Consider the following 22,868-nt stretch of genomic DNA (forward strand, 5'->3'; position numbering starts at 1 on the left):
GGTCCAGTTGGTTGCGCAAGGAGGCCAGTGGTAACACCCTGTTTTTCATCCATGAAGAGGTGGAAAGGACGGTTAGGGTTGGGGAGAGGAAGAGCAGGGGAGGACGTGAGAGCATCCCTGAGCTTGTAAAAAGAGTTAACTATCATCTTGGGGGAGGTAAGGGGCCCATGTGGAGTCTCCTCTGCTGCCTAATATAGGGATTTGGCAAGAAGTGCAAAATTAGGGACCCAGTGTCTGAAAAAACCAGCCAAACCCAGGAAGGAGAGAATGTAATCTGCCGTTTTTGGTAGTTTACATACTGGCAGTATGGGGGTGTTACTAGGGGAATCAGTAGGGATAGGGTCTTGAGTAAGCAACTGGTCTGTAATGGGTTTAAGTGCATCCCTGTGAGTGTGGGGACATGAAGGAAACTTAGCTTGAGGTTTCAGTTGGATAAGATCTGGCTTGTGCTGGAAGGCTATGATGACTTGGAAGTGTCCCAGACTTGGGGGTCAACCAAGTCTGGGGGCAACGGTATGGTAGGTGGTGTGGGGGCATGAAATGTATGAAACAGAGGTAGAAGAAGGTGAGCACTAGCAGTGTGCCTGGAAAGGAGCTGTAGGGTGGATCCTAGGAGTTGGAGAACATCTCTTCCTAGGAGGGGGACTGGACAGGAGGGAATAACTAGGAACGAATGTGTAAAAGGATGTCCCTCCAGGGCACGGGCTAACTTAGCTGTTCTGCTTGGGAAGGAGGGTTTTCCATCAATTCCCATAACCAAAACCTGGGAAGGAAATAAAGGCCGAGAGTGGACAGACAAGACAGAATAGGTAGCCCCCGTGTCCACAAGGAAAGTTATGGACTTACCCGCTACCTGGAGCTTTACCCTGGGCTTGGCGAAGGGTGATGGGAGTCCTTGGGTCTGGGCCCCTTCTCTGGGCTCCTTCAGTCTTCCGAGAATCCCAAAAGCTCATGGAAAGGGACCGCCTGACTGGCCACACCCCTGCATAGAGGCACCAGGGAGGGACTGGCCATAGGGCAGTCACTCTTCCAGTGTCCTGCTTGTTTGCAGGCGGGACATGGCCTGGTGGAGGGCCGTGGGTTTGGACATTGATGAGCCCAGTGACGTTTGTGTCCACACTTGAAGCAAGCCCCTGGTTGAGAGGATTGCTGGCCCTCCTTTGAAGCTCTCGCTGGAGCCACAGGCTACAGGGCAGCTGCCAAGTCTTGGGATTGTAGTGTCGCTTTTTTCTGTAAATAAACTTGCCTGGCCAATTCAGCTGATTCCTCTAGGGCATTATAGACTTTAAGGCCATTTTCACCAGATCTTGGATAGGGGTTTGAGGGCCCTCCTCATCTTATTTCAGCTTTTTTCTTGTATCAGGGGCTGATTGAAAAATGAAGTGGGTTGCCAGCACTGTAGCCCCAGGGGGAGATTCAGGGTCCAGTTTAGTATATTTAGTAAGGGCCTCTGTAAGGTGGTTAAGAAACAGAGCTGGATTCTCATCTGGATTCTGAGTAATTTCCCTCAGTTTATCAAAGTTTATCACCATATTGGAGGCTGCTTGCATGCCTGCTATGGGATATTGGACCGTGTAAGCACAATAGCAGTGGCCTTGCTGGCCTTCCCGATAGCTCCAGTTTGGTTTGGTTATTGGAACTGCTACTGCTCCTGTGGGTAAAGTTATGTCCATTAAATGGGCTTGGTCAGCGTGGTCCTGTGCTGCCTGTTGGATAGAGGCTCGTTCATCTGGAATGAGAGTGGAAGAAAGAATAACATGAACATCATGCCGGGTGAGACTATAAGTTTGGGAAAGATATTTAAATTCCTTAATATAAGTAGAGGAATCAGCAGAGAAAGACCCTAAGTGAGAATGGAACTTGGATTTGCGCACAAAGCCCTCTTCTCTGCACCAGCTACCTCCCGGAGAGGAGCTTGCAAATGGTCATGAGTGCCCTTTGGTGGCCATCTTGAGATCTAAAACACACTAAGGCTTGGCCACAGTGGAATTAAAAACTAGCTGTTTACGGCTTAAGTCTTGGGGGAGTTCCAGTTAGTAAAATTAAGGTGGAGACAGCCCAAAGGAGTTTTGGGATCCAATGAGCTCCTGGTATTTCCCATTAGCCACCCAACTTTACTCAGATAGGTACACAGAAGCCAGAAAAAGGAGTCCCAACTTCAGCTCACCGGAAAAACGGTGGATGGGCCAAAAGCCAAAACGTCTTTCGACTTTTGGGGGTGCGGAATGGAATGAATGGGGGTCTAACTGGAGGCCCAGATGTCTCCCAGTGATCAGAGCCCAAATGGAATGGTGGGGAGAGTCTACGGTGCGCATAGACCCCCTATGGATGGACCCCCTGCGAAACGGAAGGAAATTAGAACAGCAAATGGGGAAAAAAAAAAAAAAAAAAAACAAAAAACCTAGGGAACTTATCCTGATGCCGGATAAAGAGAAATGGGATAGAGCAGAATGGAGCAGAGCTGAGCGAAACGGAAAGGAATCTCCTGGTTCTTTTGAGGAAGCCGGTGGGCCTCAACCCTGAAAGGGGAGCCCAAAAACCCTCCTGGGTTTCAGCACCAAATGTAAGCTCAGAGGCAGGTTAGTGGCCAAATAAAATTGAACAGAAAGCAGCTGAAGCAAGCTTTATTGGAATTTGGCTCTCAGGTGAAATTCCTCCCCGCTGCCCCAGTACATGTCAGGTGGGGAACTGGAGAAAATCACATGTGGCCCCAGCTGCCTAGGATCTTTATAGGCTGGAATGGGAGGGGATCCTGCTGAGTGACAGGTGGATTGAAAGAATTCCACACGGAGACAGGGGTCAAAGCAGCGCTGGAGTAGTTCCGCTTTATTCAGAAAGGTGTGTTTATAAAGAGCTGGGTGTGGGCTGATTGGTTGGGGCATGAAATGGGGTGAGAGTTGATAGGACGAGTCCTGTTGCCACGGGTTTCAGGTGGAGGTGTTTGTCGCCAGCGGCAGAGAGGCGAGTCTCTAGAATTTGGTTCCAAACAAGATGGCTTTATTTGATACACTCGGGATAACACAAACCTTAATATTCCTAATATCACACATCAATCAAATCGTATGGCAAATACACACACCTCAATCAAATAGTCCAAAGTCCTCTCTGCCTTGTCGGTTCCACGACCCCAAATGTGATGTATCTTAGTCGGAGAGAAGACTCGGCTGGTCTCGGAACTTCCTCCTGCCCATGGTCCGGGAATCGAGGACAGGCAGGCTCTGCTGGTCGTGAAGCCGTCAGAGCAGCGGAGTCTCGGCAGTCTCGACAGATGATCGATGGGGCTCTTGAACCTGGCTGACAAGGATTCATCAGGAGATCTGGGCTGAGCCGGCGAGCTGTCTGAGGAGGGAGTTTATATACCCTTCTTCTTGGCTTGTTTCCAATTGTCAATTCTGGTCCAGATGGTGTCTTATCTCCTTGGTGCAGCACTTTCGTGACATTTATGTCTTTTTGGCTTGCTGTCCACTAGGGGCTTGTCATTTATTCGTCAGACATCCAAGTCTGCTCCTTTCAGTGTTGAATACTGATTAAGTGTGGTGTGGCACCAGTGGGAACAGCGATGGGAGGTAGAATCCAGAAGAGAAGGCTGACCAGCGCTATGTTGGGAAAAGTCAGAGTGGTGACCTTATAGGATGTTAAGGATCAGTGGAGTTTTCCTGTCCGCTTGATTGGTCACCGTTTGGCGCCCTGTCCTTTGTCTCAGTTGCTCTGCTCTGCCTCCTATAGTCACCTAAATTGTGACCTAACAGTGTCCTCCCAAAAGCTCAGTTGTGAGATAATGCAAGAACATTTAGAGGTGAAATGATTGGGTTATGAGAGTTTAATCTAATCAGTGCATTAATCCACAGATATGGATTAACTGAACTGTAACTGTAGGCACATGGGGTTTGGTTGGAGGAGGTAGATCACTGGGGGCATCACTTTGGAGTTTATATTCTGTCCCTAGTGAGCGGAGTGCTCTCTCTCTCTCTCTCTCTCTCTCTCTCTCTCTCTCTCTCTCTGCTTCCTGGTTGCCATGTCCTGAGCAGCTTTCCTCCTCCACACCCTTCCACCACGATGTTCTGCCTCATCCCAGACCCACAGCAATGGAGATGGCCATCTATAAATGGAGACTGTAAGATCATGGCCCACAAATGATGGAAGCAGGAGGTGGGTAAGTAAAACTCAGATCAGCAAGCTTTTCTTTATTCTGCAGCAAAGTCCATTGTTCATGCATGGGAGGGCTCATTTCTGAGTGTGGAGCTGGCCCCTGAGTTACAGAAGGAATCTGGGTTTTATAGTTCCATTGGAGTCTGTGGGTATGCAGTTTTGATAGTCTGGGGCTAGTTCTATAGGTTAGAACTTTAATTTAGGAATGTAGTTGTAAAAAGGTTGAAACTCATAATTATTTGGGGAGATAGAAGTCCATATCCCTAGGGATGAGAATTCAAATTTTGCCCATTGTTTTACTCTCTCTGGGATCCATTGTTTCCCAGAGTTTGAATATTTGCTGTACTTCCAGTTAGGACTAATTTGCAATGGGGGAAGGTCAAAGTTTAGGGCCCAGCATTATTTGCTCCTTTCCTGTAGGGACCATTGTTATTAGGAAAGGGTTTACTGGGAGATTAATCCTTGACTAGCTTCCCCTCTCTCCTCCCAACTGCATTGTCCCTCCATTTTCCTTGGGGAGCTGTCTTGCACTAAAATTATCTTCCATAACCCTTTAGAGACCTCTGAAATCATGAATGCTAAATAGACTTTTCTTCCTCTAAAATTGTTCCGTTAGGTACTTTGGTCACAGTGGTGAAAATCTGACTAAAATAAAGGGATAATGCAAAGCTGATACAGTTTTGGAATTGGGCAGAAGTCCATAAGGAAAAGTAATTGTCGCTTCTGGTTGACTAGATTTACTGCAGAAAGTTTATACGCAAACAGTAGGTGGTAGTACCAGTGGTTGGCCACTAGGGGGTCAAGGTTTTAACATATATTCAGGAATGTGGAAGTCTTTTTTTTTTTTTTTACTTTAGTCCATAGCTGTTTATTGATTAACATCTTTATCTCTTCCACCTTCTATCTTCCAGCCTTTATAATTAGATTTGGTACGTCTCAGATTTTTCTGTTATATCCGTATGTAGAATTGCTGGATCAGATGGTTGTTCTATTTTTAACCTTTTTTTTTTTTTTTTAGGAAACTCTATACTCTTTTCATAAAGACTTTATCAGTTTTCATTCCCACCAACAGTGTATAAAGCTTCTCTTGAATGCCATACTAAGTATTGTTTTTCATCATGACTTAAGAGTTCAAATTAGGTCATATCAATAAACATTGACTCAAGTACTACAACCAAAAATTTTCTCCTTAGACCTAATATTTTTTTAAACCTGTCTGGAGATGGTTGGACATATATTCCATGTCTAACCTTTATAGTTTGACTGACTTTGAACATTTGAGATTCAGGGAATATCTCAGCAGTATCATATCTAATATTAAGTTTAGTTAATTATTTAATGCTGAAATAGAAATAACAGTGATAAATTACTTAGGGTTAGTTTCACTGGAAAACTTTCTTGTATATTTATATTTCTTGTATATTTTTCTTGTATTTTCTTGAGCTTTAGGGCCACTTGTCTTCAGATCTAACAAGCAGGAGGACAAGGTCAATGTGTGGAATAACTGCTGAGCTAACTGGATGGAATTAGAGAGTCTTATCCTGAATCATTTTAGAAGATTGTTATGAACACCATTCCAAGAGGTGTGACTATACATTGTCAGTTATGGAAACATTTTCTTCAATTTCTATTTTATTAGTGTCATACAGGTCTTTGCCCAGAAAAGTGTCTCATGCATCAAAATATTACTTTTATTATGTATTGTTTCATAAGGATGCTTTAATTTAAATAATTTATTTCCTATATAATTTTCATGAAATAAATTATACTTATATTTTTTAAATACTTATGGTATATCAGAACTTATATTAATAAGTGTAAATTTTCAATCCTGGGAAATAAAAATTAAGATATTTTGGTCATTATACTACTTGAATTTATATAAATCAATTTGGCATTGAATGTTCAGAATAAGTATATGTCTACTTTTACAGAAATTTTATTATATAGTAAATTTTATATTAGGACTTATTTGTCTTACTAGGAAAATTTGGCATATTTTTAGAAAAGTGAACATTCAAGAGATCTATAAAAATAAGTACTTCTTTTTGTTTTTATTTTAATTTAACCAACTGAAGAACTGAAAAAAAAAATTGTCATTGACTTTCTATTAGAATAATGAAAGGTTTAATTACATTTTGGGTATAGTTTGAGTGTGAACCAAAAAAAAAAAAGGAGATTTGGAAGTAAAGAAGTATTTAGAAAATTAAAATGGGAGCCTGTGGAATGGTGAGAATAGATAAGAACCTGTCTTAGTCCATGTTTTATTGCTATAACAGAATACCTGAGAGAAAAAGAAATTTATTTCTCAGAGTTCTGAAGCCTGGGAATTCCAGTACCAAGTTTCCAGTGCCTGGTGAAGACTTCTTGCTACATTGTGACATGGTAGGGCATCACATGCTGAGCTCACGTTTATAATGACCACTCCCACGGTAATGGTATTAATCTAACTTGTGATGGTGGAGCCTTCAGGGGTTAATCTCTATAGGGTCTTACCTTCTAATACTGTTGCAGTGGCAATTAAATTTCAGCATGAGTTTTGGAGGGAACATTCAGACTATAGCAGACTTTCCCAAAATCCTTTAATTATGGGTCTCTGGTGTCAGAGACAAAGGACTTTCATCATATTCTCCCACAACTCGGTTGTGTGCTGGTACAGAATAACAGAGACTATGAGAGTTGCACAGAACTTTAGGAATCATTTACTACAACTCATGTGGAGGTGAGCTGAGGCTCAGGAATTAGTGAAGGCCACACTTGTACTTCAGGATTAAAATCTACTTCCTCTCAGTTGTCCTGGGCTCCTTTCTGTAGAATATCACTGTCTCCTAAAATGATACGCCTGTGCCTTTTTCTTCACCTACAGAATAAATGGATTGGACATGAACTTCTGTAAGATTCCTAACAGTTATATATATATATATATATATATATATATATATATATACAGTTAAAATTGCAGAAATCTGTAATAGAAAGTAAAGAAATTGAGATGGGATTCATAGTCAAGAGTTGGGACATACTTTATTTCTGACAGGTTTTAGTTTCTTCTCACAGATCCATTTGTTTTCTGAATCACAGTTTGAAGAAAACACTTTTGTCTTTGAGATGGCAGCACAGCTGTTTTCTTTATTTTCACCAAAAATTTGTAATCTGATGAGAAAAAGAAAAACTTCTCTTATTGTTTAGAATTTTCTCAAACATAATGATATAACCTTTTAAGATAAAGTTAATACAAATCTCTGGAACTTTCAGGTTCATTTTCACTTGGAAAGAATCCTTCTAACAAGAACCTTCAGAACGAACACACATATATCTAGAAGCTTTGAAAACTGGGAGTTAAACCTCCTGAGTCTTTAGTAATATAGTATGTGAGTTTCTTCACTTCACTGAGCTTCAGTTTTCTTAAATATACGGGGTCTAACAACAATGTTGGATGAGGCATTGAGATGAAACACAAATGTGTGACAATGCTTAAACGAAGTCTGTGTTGGTGGATGTGCCTGGGCTGTAGAAAGGGTATGTAAGGTCTACAGAAGTGGACACAGGGGAATGGAGTCTCAGCTCATGTGCACGTCATCAGGGTTGAATTCATTCTCATTCCAAACAGAGGTTCGTGGGTATCTGCTTCAATCTAATATCAGTTCCAACAACAATGGGTATTGTGGCTCATTGTAGGTAGGGATGAGAATAAAATTTGAACAACAGGAAGGGCTAATGTGGAGTTGGCTGCAAGGGAGGGGTGAGTTTAAGAAGACACTCAAACAGAAGGTGGTAGTGGCAGTGGGCAGTGCTCCATCATGGCTTTTATTTTCTCCTGTGTTCTACTTCTTCATGTTCCCATTGGGCCTAGAAGCTAATCTGATTGATTCTAGTGCCCAACATTCTAGTCAAACCATGCACTTCCCTTGATTGGGCTGTTGTAAACATGCCCTATATTTTATATCTTCCATCCTTTGAATTATTTCTTTTTGGGGGTAACTTCTTTAAGGCCAATCTGACCAAGTCAATGCCTTTCTTTCAAAAGGCCCTCATTGGCTTGCCAGGCCTTCACTAACCAGATGTCTGACAAATTCTCTGACATTATCCTATTTAATTCCCAAATAATTCTATAGAAAAATATTATCCTCTTCTTTCTTTCCTCTTATTTGAAAATGAGGTCCTAGACAGTTGAAATAAATGCAGAGTTTGACTGAATCTCCTTCTACTGTACCATGTCAACTTCCAAGGTGTACCTGATGACTACATCTTAATCAAAGCATCCCATTTTATCCTCAGGGTAAAGTAGGAGGCTCAAATGAATCTAATCCACCCACTGCATGTATTTCTTCACAGACACTTATATGTTTTCAAATTTTATTTTTACTATGAACCACAATGAAATAAGCTTTTTATACATGGCCCCGTTCACACACACACACACACACACACACACACACACACACACACACACACACTTGCATACACACTATACTTAATAAACTCAAATCAATACTTGCTATGTATGAAAGACAAAAAATAAATTAAAATAAAATTTAATATCTTTTCTAAGGGATCTTAACCACTGAACTATATTCCCAGGCCCTTTAATTTATTTTGAGACAGGTTCTCCTAAATTGTTGAGGCTGATCTTGAACTTCCTCAGCTTCCCAAGGAAAATGGATTATAGGTGTATGCCAGCATGCTTGACTCAAACTTAATTTCAATATAAATAAATATAGAAAAAAATACCTAGAAAGCACTATGAAAAATCAGGATAGGTTCTATTAAACAGATTATACATTTCCTGTTTCATAAATTTATTCTAGTCCAAATTATTTTTAAATAATCTTCATTTTAAAGTCTCATATTATAAAAAATATCTTAGAAGATGGGTTCTATAATGTCAACATTTGATAATCAAGCCAACATTCTTTTTAATGCTTAATATTTCCCATACTTAATACATTAGCACTATATTTTATGTAAACCTGAATATGTTCCAATGTTTTAAATTTCAACCAACCTCTTATTTTCTGAATGATTAAAAACATACATATTAAGCCTTAATTTATGCCAATTTAATTAATTGTTCAAGATTCACTAAACTGACATTCAATATTACCTCTTGTGAAATACTCATTGGATGGTCTTTACAGAAACTTGGTTGGATACCTACGTGCTTTTGCTTATCAAAGAAAAGGGCACTTTGCTCTTTGCTATACAACTATCCATAAATTCTGCTAAATATGTAATTTAACACTGATGGTTCTCTTGACAACATTATTCAATAAAAAAATGAGAACTTAAGAGAAAATAGCAAGTGGTTTCTTTGTGATCTATGCATATATTCGTCACATTCCCCCAAATAACTGTCTCTCATAAGACTGGCTGAAACATATGATAATGTTTGCCACAATGTGGGTAGTTCCTGTCCTGCGTCTGAGTTCCATGCTCTGATATTTACTGTTTTTTCCTTTATAATCATTTTTTTTTCTATGTTGGTTGTGACCTACTGACTTGGTTCATGGTCCACCATGATGCTTTTCTACCACAATTTGAAAAATACTGCTTAGGAAATTCTACAGGCCAACAGTCTCCAGGTAGACATTTTAAAAAGAAATTTATGCATTCCTCCTAAAGAGTTAGTCCTTGTCCTTTAACAGCCATTGCAGATAAAAACATATGTTCTTATGAAGGGTTGGTGTCTTTTCATACACAGTACTATCCAATCAACTTTGTAGTCATTCATCTTCCTAGCCTATTTTGAACCTTTGAAGAATTTCTAAGCCAAATTAAAACCATAAAGTTCAATCTTCAATTTTCATTAATGTTACTGTTTTGCAAAGTGAACCTGATGTGAACTAAATATTCAAAGGAGCTCACCTAATACTCACATGTCATGATCTAAAAAAGAGCCGTTTATCCACTTCCAGTTCTTCTCTGATAATGTAAAATTTAGTCCAAACCAATACAGAATTCCTTCAGTTTTTATGAGGTCATGTATGTGTCTCTATAATTGAAATGAAATACATTAGTTAATATTGAATCTGTTTATCTAACCATGATTTGTATTCTTCTCATCCCCTAAAATCTATTCAAGTATCACCTCCTCTCTGAAGTCTTTCCTAATTCCCCATTCCCCAATGAATTTTCTTCCTTCTTTGTGATATCTCTCTTTACATATATTTCTATTTCTACTGAATGCATTATATTATATTAAATTGTTGTATGTCTGTTCAGTCTCCCAAGTTATGAGCTTTTTGAAGTGAAAGTTTCTACTTCCATTGCACAGAACCTTGATACAGTTTTTAAAAAGTGTTAAGTCCTATAAAGATTTTTATTTAACAATTTACCAGTTCTTCCAGATCTTGGATGAGCAGCAAACTGGATTCTCTTTGGGAGCAGTCAGCTAGACTGTCCTTCCAAGTATTAGAAGATCCAGAAAAAAATATGCATTTATCTTGGAGTTGAGACCAATGTATTGAGCACTGTAACGGAACTGGTGTCTCTACAGTAAGAAACAAAGGAGAAATAAATGTGTGTTTTATTTCTAATCTGTCCCTGCTGCACCTCAACCAACCACACATATACATTGTTACAAATACTCAGAAGTCATTGATTATAACTGTTACCATCTAAGGGTGCTGGGTTTGTTGTCTCCATTCAGCAAAGAACTGAAGAACAGGACACAGAGACAGCAAGCAAGAAGTAGGTTTTACTGCAAAAGCGACAGAGATACAGAGATAAACTTCTCTGAAGAGAAGGGGCCCCAGGGCTGGGAATCTGGTGGGGGAGTTGTGGCCTGTTCTTTTTGTGGTCTCTGGAATTTCCTCCTTTCCTTATCTCCTCCCCTGTCCACATGTTCCTCACTATTATTGATTGATGCCCCCTCTGTCTACTCATCTGATTTAGTTTTTCTGTTGTATCCTCTACTTAAGAGCACAAGTATGGAAGTTTCTCTCTGATTGGGTCCCCTGCTTGTGTCCACGAGCACTGTGGTCAGGCAGGAAGTGGACCTCGTTAGAAGACACTCTCCATGCTCCTGTGTTCCGGCCCTGCCCCCGACCTCCTCACTTGCCATCTTGCCCTGACGGCCTAAGCCCTTCTATAGCTACCTCATGACTGTGAGAACAATGAATTTATTATAATTTTGAGGTTTTTGAGACTTACCATTCATTCTAGAACCAAGAACTGGGAATCAGTTACAAGTAATATGAAGATAAATGGAATTACAGAATATTAGAATAAGAAAAATAAATAGCCAATCTTAAATTTTAAAACACTGAGGAACAGAAAATCTTGTTCAAATCCACCAGATAGTGGTAGAGTCGAAGCTGTTTCTCACTTTTCTTAAATTCATCACCAGTGTTTATTGCACTAAATGGATGACAATATCAGACTCATCTAAAAAATGCTTAAACATAATACAAAATGTAAAAACACAATACAAAATTTCACTAAATTCATGACAGATATCAGACAGTGGAATTCTGAGTATGGAGCTCAGGCTGGGCCCTGCTCTGAGTTGCTTCATGATGTTTAAACCAGTGGTTCTCAGACTATGCCTGAGCCTGTGTTACTCCATTTTACAAGCTGCTCCATTCGGAGTGTAAGTGCGGAGGTGGGATGACTCTACGTCTTGTGTGTACATGTAAGCAACCATCTGTCCAGCACAACCATAAAATTTATTTATCATAAAGCCATTAAATAAATTAATCATGCTAATAAAAATGGCCACCTGTGGACTTACTGAATTAATCAAAAGCACATGGATGCATGGGCATGGCTGACTCATGGGAAAAAACAGGTTTGTGAACTTATCAAACACACCAAATGCAACCCTGTCACCCAAGACCCACAAAGGGAGGAACTCCCTAAGACTAGACACAGTGGCATGTTGACTCTGTCATCTAGTCACTCATCAAGAGCCACAGCCAGGAAAATCACCATAGAGATGAGCTTCTGAATTTTTGTCCTAGGACTTCAGCACAGCGCGTTGTCTTCTGCCAGTGATTACACACACACACACACACACACACACACACACACACACACACACACACGGCTCTCTCCAAGCTGACATCTGAAGATGATACTCTGCTGCCTGTCTGGACTTTGGCCTGGAATAATTCCTGCATTTTGACAACTCTGCAGCCTGCACAAGTTCTTCAGCAGGTCCCTAAACTTATCTGATCCCTCGCCCTGACTCTGCATTCCTGTCTACACTCTGCATTTGCTCTCAGTTCAGTCTCTGGAGCCCATGGGGCTGCCTTTACCCTTTCTTAGCCTTTCTGAAACCCATATATACATATAAATATATAATTGTGTCAAGTGCAATTGTGGCTTAAATGTTGTGGATATTAGAAAGTAAGTTGGGAAAAAAATTTTGTGTTTGCCCAGATTATGACTACCAGGTGACCAACAACTATTCAGCGAACTGCCACAGATAAAAGTGATGTTTGTGAATTTATTGTTATTCAGTAAATTCTGACATTGTGGAAGGATAAACATGTTTGGTCTATGTTAATGGCACAGCATAATCATAGTAATAAGAAAATTTCTAATTGTAAATGATTTATTTGTCTATTTAATGTGACATAATGGGTAGGACTTTTAAAAAGGATTTTCTAAGTTTCTCAAAATTTCTCTTGTGTGATGATGTGAATGCAAATCACATTATTCCACACTCAACAGTAGTCGCCTTTGTTAACACACTTTTATTAATACACGCTAAAATTTAATGCCACTGCACATCAAGGAAACAAAATAAATAGTAAAGAATTCATTCTCTTATTTTTTTTTTTTTAGTTTCTATTAATTTCAGGCCAAAGTTAACTGACATGATCATTAAAATGCTCAAATATTCTACTTAAATGTATATTTTCCTTTTTAACTTGATCTTTGATATTTAACTTTGTTTGTTTTTTGATATTATGTATTGAAGCCAGCAGCACTTTACCACTGAGCTACACTCCTGTCTCATTTTATTCATTTATTTTTATTTCAAAACAGGGTCTTGCTATGTTTCTGAGGCTGGCCTTGAACCTGCAATCCTCCTGAGCTACTGGGATTTCAAGCATGTACCATTGCACCCAGCCTAACTTGATATTTTTACTACTTAACTTGATTGAATATGCCAGTGGCCTGTGGCAGCATGCCCGGGGGGTAAAGATCATAGTCTTTGATATCAGACCACCAAAGGGGCCATTTCTATTATCATCACTTTCTACACCTGTGACCCTTTTTATGCCTCAGTTTCTTCACACATAAAATCAACCTGGTGATAGTATTTTCCTGTGTGGGTTGTTATGAGACTTAATTCAGGTAACACATGCTATTTATCAAATATTAGCTGTTATTCTTGGGAAATTCAAGGCACAAAATTACCTGTTGTATAATTTCTGTTCTCTTGAACATCCACACTGCTCTTTTCTATTGGTGATGTTTGTGTTAAGGATATCACTAGTAAAGAAGGGGGAAACATGAAGAGATGAAGAGGGTTAGATACGATAATGAGTGGTGGATTGGATGTCTTATCATTTCAAGGAAACTCAACAAGCTAATGGGGACAGATGGAACCAATTGTAATGTGGCAACCAAGGGTCCTAGTTTGGAGACAGCATACATAAACAAACAAGAAAAAAAAAAAAAAAAAAAAACAGAACAAGTGGACTCCCACAGATATTAGGTTCCATGTCATCTACTATGTAAGTCTGCTTAAGGGAATTATTTAAAACTGTTACATTGCTCATACTGTCACCTGAACTCTCTCATCTTTAGAATGAGTGTAATTATGTTGTTTCCAAAGGAGGGTTTGTCTACTGCCATCTGGAATTTAGGTACAGAATAAAGTGTACATAATTAGAAATTTTAATTTTCTTTATCTTTTTGTCTCAGTTGTGACCTTTTCTATTTTAAGTCATTGGAGCACAGGTGTAATGCCCCCATAATGATGCTCAGAATAATTAGAAAGGGAAATGTGAAAAAAGTGTGAAATTTCCAATGCAGTCATGGGCTAAATGTTAAAAGTGCTGTCTTGTAACTTTTCATTTCATTGATCTTCCACTAAACTTGGAATAGACAAGTAATCTTAAGATACTCCTATATTTATGATGGAGATAGAGTAAATAGTCTGAAGCAAATATCTTGCTTCACTTACCTAAAACACTCAACCCAATCACACTCAGGACAAGAAGAATTATCCCAGCACAGCCAAGTTTCAAAGCCAATTGGTGCCAAGGTGGACCCTGACAGACATCTGAGAATTAAAACAAACAAGCAAACAAAAAACTTGGTGAATTCAGTTGACAACGTCTGGCACAAAAATCAAAGGTGGTGCTTTGTATAATCCAACATGCAAACAACTAGGTACAGGTTGGGGGTTTAGGGTAGGAAAGACCTTTATCAACCATCTTAAAAGTAGCAATCCACAAGATTGTTAGATACAACTGAGAGTTTGTTCATTGATAAAACAGGAATACTTATACACATTTTCTGTATAAAGGTTTAGCATCAGAATCAAATAGGATAGATGTGAAGACATTTTGAAAACTCCCAAGTACTATACAAAAAATAAACTGCATATGCTATTGTAGCCAGTAGGTCAAAGCATTCTGTCTAAACAGAGCAACCATTCATTCAAAATGTATTTTTTTGAGACTCCATTTTGTGCCAAGTACTATGTTAGGTGCTGGTGATATACAATAATTCTATTCTGCTTCACTCTTCTAGAACGGTCATCTCCAAATTGTGCCAAATGTATGGCATTCAAGGAAGAATGTTTTGTTAGTGAGTTAATTATTTTCAGTATTTCAGCTAGTGTAGTTCCCCCTTATCTGAGAGAATGTTTGAAGCTCCTTCAAGGATGTCTGAAACTATGAGCAGTAACAAGTTCTCTATTCACTGTTTTTTCCAACATAGACACACACACACACACACACAGAGTTTTCCATGTTAACAAAGCACTTACCACACATTATGGCTGTAACTCTTGCTGTTTAAAATGAGACAGCAAAACCAGCTGAAATTTTTTTTCCTTCTTCACAACTTCATGAGTACAAGGTTTGCTATCATATACATCAGCAACCTCAGCGTACAATTTTTGTTCTTGCCTTAACTAGAGGACTTTCACAATTCCATTCATACGAAGCTCTTTATAGCTTCTCTTTAGTACAGCTGAATTGCCCACACCACTACTTTTGCATTTTGGGGCCATTATTCAGTAAAACAAGGATAATTTGAACACCAACTCTAGAGACTAACAGGTGGGTAGCCAAGGGGTGATTCATGTCCAGGGGCAGGATGGTGGAAGATTTTATCCTACTACTGAGTACAGCTCGCGGTTTAAAACTTATGAATTGTTTATGTCTGGAATTTTCTATTTAACATTTCAGACCAATGTTGGCCACAGGAAACTGAAACTGCAGAAAGCAAATCTGCAGATAAGGAGAGACTACGGTAGTTTGACATAACATGTACTTACGTCTAAAACACTGCATGGTCTAAAGAAAATGCCAGATGCCTTTGTTTTTCTCAGTAATGTCAATAACTATAATAGCTCATGTTTGTCAGGCATTGAGATTGTTAATTAATTTATGAAATGTGATGACAAATTAATCATAACATCAATTTATTTTACTTCAAGACAATGTTAAAAACATGGATTTTATAGGGAAAAACAATAAAGGATGGCCTATTTTAAAAAATAATGCAAAGAAACACTGGGTACAGCTCCCTTAATTAATTCAGGTTAGCAGGGAATAATTCTGATAGTTCATCTCTTAGCCACTCTGCTCAAATTCATGCTTAAATATCTCTTTCATGTGATTTAATTGTAAGATCTCTTTTCTTCCTTTTGATTTGTAATATTTTACATGTGTTACTCTATATGATTTTTTAAAAACTGTTATTGGGACCAAGGCCATTAGAAGTAAAGTTTTTCTAATTTATCTATAGCTGTCAACATATACATTTCCTATTTAAAAAAATATTTTTCTAATATTTCTTAGTGTAAATGATTACCTACTTTGAGTTAGTTGTTAAAAAATTTTAACATTCAATGTGCTATAATACTTTCTTTTCTCATTACATTACATATTCCAGAAAGCCCTATATGGCAAGTTCTACTTTTTTTATACTGCGACTGGGGGGAATTGAGTTGTATAACTCAGGTCACACACAAACACTAATGGTTTCTCCTATTAAATTCTGACATTCATATACATGAGTTAGCTCTTTTTCCTAAAGAAATAGAATTTAGTACAATCATCTCCTGTATCCTTGGGTTTCATATCTGCAGTTTCAAATAACTGAAGATCAAAATATTCACAGGCAAAATATATTGCACCCATCCTGAAAATATATAGGTGTTTTTCCTTGTTGTTATTCCCTAATCAAAGCACCATAGTCATGATTTAAATAGTGTTAAAGCCATCTTAGTTATTTTAAGTAATCTGGACATTACTTATACAGGAATGTGCACTTAAGGTATATGTAAATACTACAACGTTTTAAATGTGATTTGAGCATCCACAGATTTTGGTATATACAGGGATTCTCAAACCAATCCTCTGTGGATACTGAGGAATAACCATAGAGTAAAATATGACAAAGGAATACTACAGAAGGAAACAGTACATTAGACTCAAGGAAGTGGAATGTAAATTATCACCTGGCACTCTGGCACCTGTTGTATTAGTGGAGGAGGCGATAGGAGTAGAAAACTGGAGGAGACCCCAAGACCCCAGGGGTCTTGCCTACGAGGAAAGCAAGCATAGAAGTATTGGTCTAGAATTTCTAATAAAAGTTATTGTGACACAGAGTGACAAAACCCAGTGAATAAGCCTAAAATAGCACTAGGATGTATTTCCTTCTGGTTGTTATATATGTATATTATTTTACATTTCTGTCTCTTTTCTTCTTTACTCATTTCTCCTTGGAATTCCAAACTCCAAGTGTGTTTGCTAAATGGAGAAAGTTTCATACAGCCATTACATTAATACTCACTACTTTGGGCTAGCATTGATTAAGAACAGAATTTTTTTTTTTCTTTTTAAAAACTAGCAGACTTGAGATTTGAGGCAATATATTTGACCTTCAAAAACTAAAGTTTTCCATGAAACTTTCCATGAAAGTTTCTGATACATAAATTTTTTTCACTCTTAAAATGTAAATAATATCTACTTCATAAGGTTTTAAAGAGAAATATATGAAATAATTCTTCTAAAATCCTGTGTATAGTGTTTGGCACATGATAACTATTAACCAATAGTAGTTTTTTTTCCTAAAAAAAAAAAAAAAAAAAAAGACAATTTATGTGACTTTTTTTTTCTTTTTTTTTTTATTGTAAACAAATGGGATACATGTTGTTTGTCTGTTTGTACCTGGGTTAAAGGCATACCATTTGTATAATCATAAATTTACATATGGTAATGTTGTTTGATTCATTCTATTATTTTTCCCTTCCCCCCCACGCCTCCCACCCTTCCTTTCCCTCTAAACAGTCCTTTCTTCCTCCATTCTTGTCCCCCTCCCTAACTCTAACCCTAACCCTAACACTAACTCCCCCCGCCCTCCCCCTTATGTGTCATCATCCACTTATCAGCGAGATCATTCGTCCAATTTATGTGACTTTAAAAAAGCGTTTTATTCATTCATGTTAAAATTTGAGGAACTGAGTGGAGTACCTTGTGCCTGCTCTCTGGTACTAAGCATTTCTGCAGAGATTAAATTTAATGGAGTTGTAGCTGAGCACTGGAAGAGGCCAGGTGAACTTTAGTTACCTGGAGGTACCTGCTTAGGGCTATTTGGTGTTTAGGTATAAGCAGTATATTAAATCATGTCCATTGTTCTAAATCTTTAAATAGCTTTCCATCAAGCAGATCTGAGTATATAAAATAGTTTGCAAATCCCTGTTCAATCTGGCTCAGCATTACTTGATTTTCTCTCCATCCAATCATACATGTTGCATGCATGTTCTTCCTACTTTATGAACAGGCATGTTCTCATCCCAAGGGGTCTGCATTTGCTCATACAACTTCCTGGAGGCTTTGTCCCAGAGCATGGCTTTGTCTTTCACTTCTCTCAGGTCTTGACTTCAATGTTGTCTTCTAATGCAGGTTGTTAACAGTTTTTGTGTTTGCTGTGATACCATCTCCAACAGCTAAATCTTAATTCACATTTGAAACTTTTTTTCTCACTAGCACTTAACACCATCAAGTCTTTTACACATACATTGGGTTTTGTTTACTTTGTTGATTGCATACCTCCATGGTAATAGAAACTGTATGAAGGGAAAAAAAAAAATCTCTATCCTGTTTACTTCTCTGTCCTTAGTGTTTAGAGCATGCTTGGCATGTGTAGATGCTTGTTTTTGAATGAATGAATAACCTCTGAGTCGCTTTCCATGAAAGTTTCTGATACATAAAACCTTTGGCCATTTGGCCACAAATTAAACAGGTCATCCCTCACCTCTCTCTTTCTGGTTTTGTTGGCTGCCTGAGATCGATCTAATTACCGTGTTACACATTTACCACAACACCAACAGGTTAGCCAAGAAGTCCAATGGTAGTTTAACCATCATCACACTATCACATCAGTGTTCTATAGTCGCCCAATTTGCTCTGGCTTTGTTCTACCTTTTTTTTTTTTAAGATTTATATTCAGGGTGATTTTTTTTTTTGTATGATAATGATTGTAATCAGAGTAGACAAATTTTCTAAGATTATAAATGGTAGCGTTTGGGGAAAGTCTCAAGATTTTTCTCTATGTTCAGTTCATTTTTTGACCCTCCTTTCTACTTTTATTTTGCCTGAACAGAGGAAAACAGACTTGTTTTATCCCATCAAAAAAATAACTGGCTCACCCAAATCCTCCCTTAGTTATCAAAATCTTCTAATTTCCTTTCACCCCATGTGGATATTATGGTGAAACTTGTTTGATGACCGTAGGACTTTCTTCTTCGTGACTTAAAACTTTGATAATTTAATAGTTTCAAACTTATATAAGAATTCCTAAAAAGTTATGATTCATATGATTGTCACAATATGGAACAAATATCAGCTTGGAAATCAACTGTAATGTTATTGATGTCAATAAATTCAACTAGATTGCAGAAGGTAATACTACATAAAGGCAATTTTATTTTCCACTTCAGTTTCTAGTCTCTTCTCATCTGTCCCCAGGTCAGGCCATCATATATTATCTCTCATTAGTCTTTCTATTTCTTTCACTAAGATTACTAACTCCTTTGATATAGAGAAGTGTGCAAATTTCAACAAATTTTAAATAGGCTCCTTACTAATATGCTCCAGTATTTTGTGACCATTTAAGTTGTTATTTTTTTTTCAAGTTAGGAATTATCAGTTTGTAACTATAATTCAAGTCTTTGATCTTAAATATAACTATCTCCCAGAATCTTTTCCCTTCCTTTTGGAAGGAAGAGGGTGTTAATTACTAAGTCTCTACTTTGTATCCTGACGGAAATATTATAGATGCAACTGCACGGAACTTAATTGTAGTATTATTATTTTGTAGAGGGATTTAGGATAATCTAAGTTGCTATTACAGTAAGCTTGCAATGTCTTTCTTAAAACATTCCTTTGTTTATATATGTAAAATATTATATTTTAGGGTCTTTCGTCTCAGACTCAATAAGCCAAGTGATCACATTTCCTGCTGAATACCTTGGTAAAAGAAATTTACATGATTTTTTTGGTCCAAAATTGTTATCTTTACAAGCAAACTATACTACACCTATCTAACACTAACATAGAACAACTGCTTTTCTTTCCAGAAATAATTTTAAACCATAAGTTTAAGAGAAAAATCTAACTCTGGTTATACAAATGCCAAAAGAAGACTGAAAGTTGCTTACCTTGGGGAAGAGATGGAGGTGATGAACTTTCTGGGCCTCGGCCCCTGGATAAGCTTAAATCGGCATATACTACTGGTCTGTCCATTGTAGATTGGGGACTGTGGCACAAACTTGTGTATAAGGGCAGTTTTGAAGTTCTGTGAAGCCAGTTCAGGAAAAGGAAGTGCCCTATCTGAATGCTTTGGTGTCTGTAGTATGTCACCACTTACCACACTTCTCTTTGAGGGTTTTCTCCATAAAGTATTGAGATAATCCACTTACAGATGTCCATTTCATTTACACATGTGATATCTATCTTTTTGATTAATTGGTGTGTTCTATAACAAAATTCTGGGAAGGCTGGTTTGTTCTTGTTCCTCTATCTCTTTTTGAGTTACTATCTTGGGGTCAAGCCCAGGGTGAAGCAAATGAGGCACTTGTGTAATTCGAATTTAAGGTTATTCCCCAAAGACTAAGCCATTAAGATAATGCCTAACAGAAGGTTGTGAAAAAAAATTCATAACAAAAGTCCATGATGCTATTTGAACTGAAGTTCTATGATATTTCTGAAATAGTTGTACCCCAAAGAAAATTGTAACATACAAAAAGTGAGGCCATAAATTTGGGAGAGACATTAATAATACAACAGAAAAAGCAACAAGAAGAAGAATAGTAGAATACTCTTTGCTCTGAAGGTACACGTGGATATAACAAAATCTCCACGTGAGTATAAGAACTTGAAATCTCTCAGAATTAGAGAGAGTGGAGGATTTGAGTCTACAGCATTTCCCAACTCGCGTATCAAGGATTTTCAGGTCTAGAGCCTTAAGTCTGGAACTTAAATGCCACCAAATCTGACTTTCTCACATTTACAAATGAAGAGGAAAAGGAAACTCAAGTATTTCCTCAAAGTCATTTTCTGTGATCAGAACAGAATTATATCAGTACTCAAAATTACTTGACAGTGGAAACAGTCTTCTGACCTTGAACCCCAGATGATAGGAAGAATCTATTCATAGCCGAAAATGTTTCTTATGTCAGTAATGGGGCACACACTTGTTCCAGAAAGATCATGCATAATTATGAAATGAGATGTGTGAGAGTCTCAACCCACTTTTTAATGATTTAATTAAAGTGCTTTTCAGCTATCTGATTACTTGATAACGAGCAGTCATTTTACTTATGATAGCATAATTAGTTCTGCTATATACCTCATCCAAATTTTTAAGATTTTTAGGAATTATGGAAGAATGCATTAGGCTATGATTTGGGTATGAGGTGTCCCCCAAAAGTTCATACCTGAGACAATGCAAGAATATTCAGTGGTGAAATGATTAGTTCGTAAGGTCTATAAGCTAATCAGTATATTAATCCATTTGAATGGATTAAGTGGGTAGCAGTTGGCAGGTAGGGTGTGGCTAGAGGAAGAAGGTCACAAGGACTGTGTCTTTTGTCCCTGATGAGTAGAACTCTCTCTGCTTTCTGGCTGTCATGAACTGAGTAGGTTTTCTCTGACACATTCTTCTGCCTCACTTTGGACCCAGAAGTATGAAGTCAGCAAATCACAAACCGAAGCACTGAAACCATGAGCCAAAATGGAACTTTTCTTTCTCCAAGTTGTTCCAGTCAGGTCTGTTGGTCACAGTGACACAAAGCTGACTAAAACATGGGTCAAATATATAGAATAATTCTATGCATCTATAGATTTATTGTCAAGCATTAGTACACACATAAGAACATTAAGCTTTAGGATATATAAGAAACACCTGAAAACTTGAGTAATGCATATTCCTGCCAAATAAGTCCATTTCCTTTCCAATGTACTGTTATACTGAGGTGGAGAATGTGCTCAAAATCACTCCCATTATTTCAGCTGGTTCATCCACCACACTTAAAAGCAAGTGAAAATGGGGTCTACATGAGAAGTCTGAAGATCTGATCAGGAGATTAAAACAATGCTTTTTGGGCACTGAAGTTAAACTTAAGTTTCTGAAGCATGACTGTGTCTTGTAGGAATTTACAATGGAATATTCAGAATAACTGATGTGAGGTTAAATGTTCTTAAATAGATGATTCAGAGAGACGATTTCAAATGCGTCTCAGCTCCAAAAATGTGAGCTAACTAGGAATACTAACCAATTCAAATGTCCATATGCAGCACGGAGCATATTAGATCATTTTGTCTTTTGCAGAATATGGACAGCAACTACAACCACCTGCACAATTATCTTCTATCACTAAAGATTCTTGTTATACAATCATTATTATATACACATAAAAATAAACCCCTCCTGAGAATTCATATGTGGAGGATTTATCTAGCTGTATTAAATTGAGTATCTAATTGTATAAATGACTATTTTATTGCAAAATATATTAGAATTCAGGGATATTTTGATCTTATCACTATAAAATATAAGGACAGATCACAAACACATACACACACATAATGTGATCAAAACTAAAGAATTCAAATGATAACTATCACAAGTAATCCTTAGTTTTCTAATGCAATGATAATAAAGGTAATATCAAGTTTTTCAAGGAATAATAAAGATGAGTTTTTGACCAGGTAACCTCTTTTGATATTGAACTTAGCCAAGTTAATTACAGGAGTTGGGATATATGGAAAAGTAGAGCTTAAATATAAACAGTGTTATTCTTGATGTGAAAAAGTACAAAAGAGGCCAGCAAATGGCCACAAAAACAAGAGTACTAAAGAAATAATTTTGTGCAAGAATGTAAAAATACAAAAAACAGAAAGTGGCAATTATGAGCCAAGAGAATGCAGTTTAAGCTGTAAAATACGAAAGAAAGAATGACATCAGTAAGATGGCAGACTAAGAAGTTAGAAGACCTTCTTCGCCCAGAAACATTGCATTGG

The 22,868-nt window shown here is 37.7% G+C and overlaps 1 protein-coding gene across 2 annotated transcripts; it reads right to left on the minus strand.

Annotated features, from left to right (window-relative positions):
* Positions 1-7,154: 7,154 nt before the first annotated feature.
* On the minus strand, positions 7,155-20,246 carry KLRB1 (killer cell lectin like receptor B1; the record flags this gene model as incomplete). 2 transcript variants are annotated; one of them, XM_079142775.1, is made up of 6 exons in its annotated part: positions 20,006-20,239; positions 14,291-14,389; positions 13,519-13,593; positions 10,485-10,639; positions 10,026-10,141; positions 7,155-7,302 (listed from the first exon to the last, which is right to left on the minus strand). In XM_079142775.1, exons 1-6 carry the CDS (start codon positions 20,088-20,090, stop codon positions 7,155-7,157), a joined length of 678 nt encoding a protein of 225 aa, XP_078998901.1. In that variant the 5' UTR covers positions 20,091-20,239. The 2 variants fall into 2 exon arrangements, with proteins under 2 accessions (XP_078998901.1, XP_078998902.1); XM_079142776.1 differs by lacking the exon at positions 13,519-13,593 and having other exon boundaries at positions 20,006-20,246.
* Positions 20,247-22,868: the final 2,622 nt, after the last annotated feature.

This window comes from Sciurus vulgaris (assembly GCF_902686455.1).
Source record: "Sciurus vulgaris genome assembly, chromosome: 5".
Classification (NCBI taxonomy): Eukaryota; Metazoa; Chordata; class Mammalia; order Rodentia; family Sciuridae; genus Sciurus; species Sciurus vulgaris.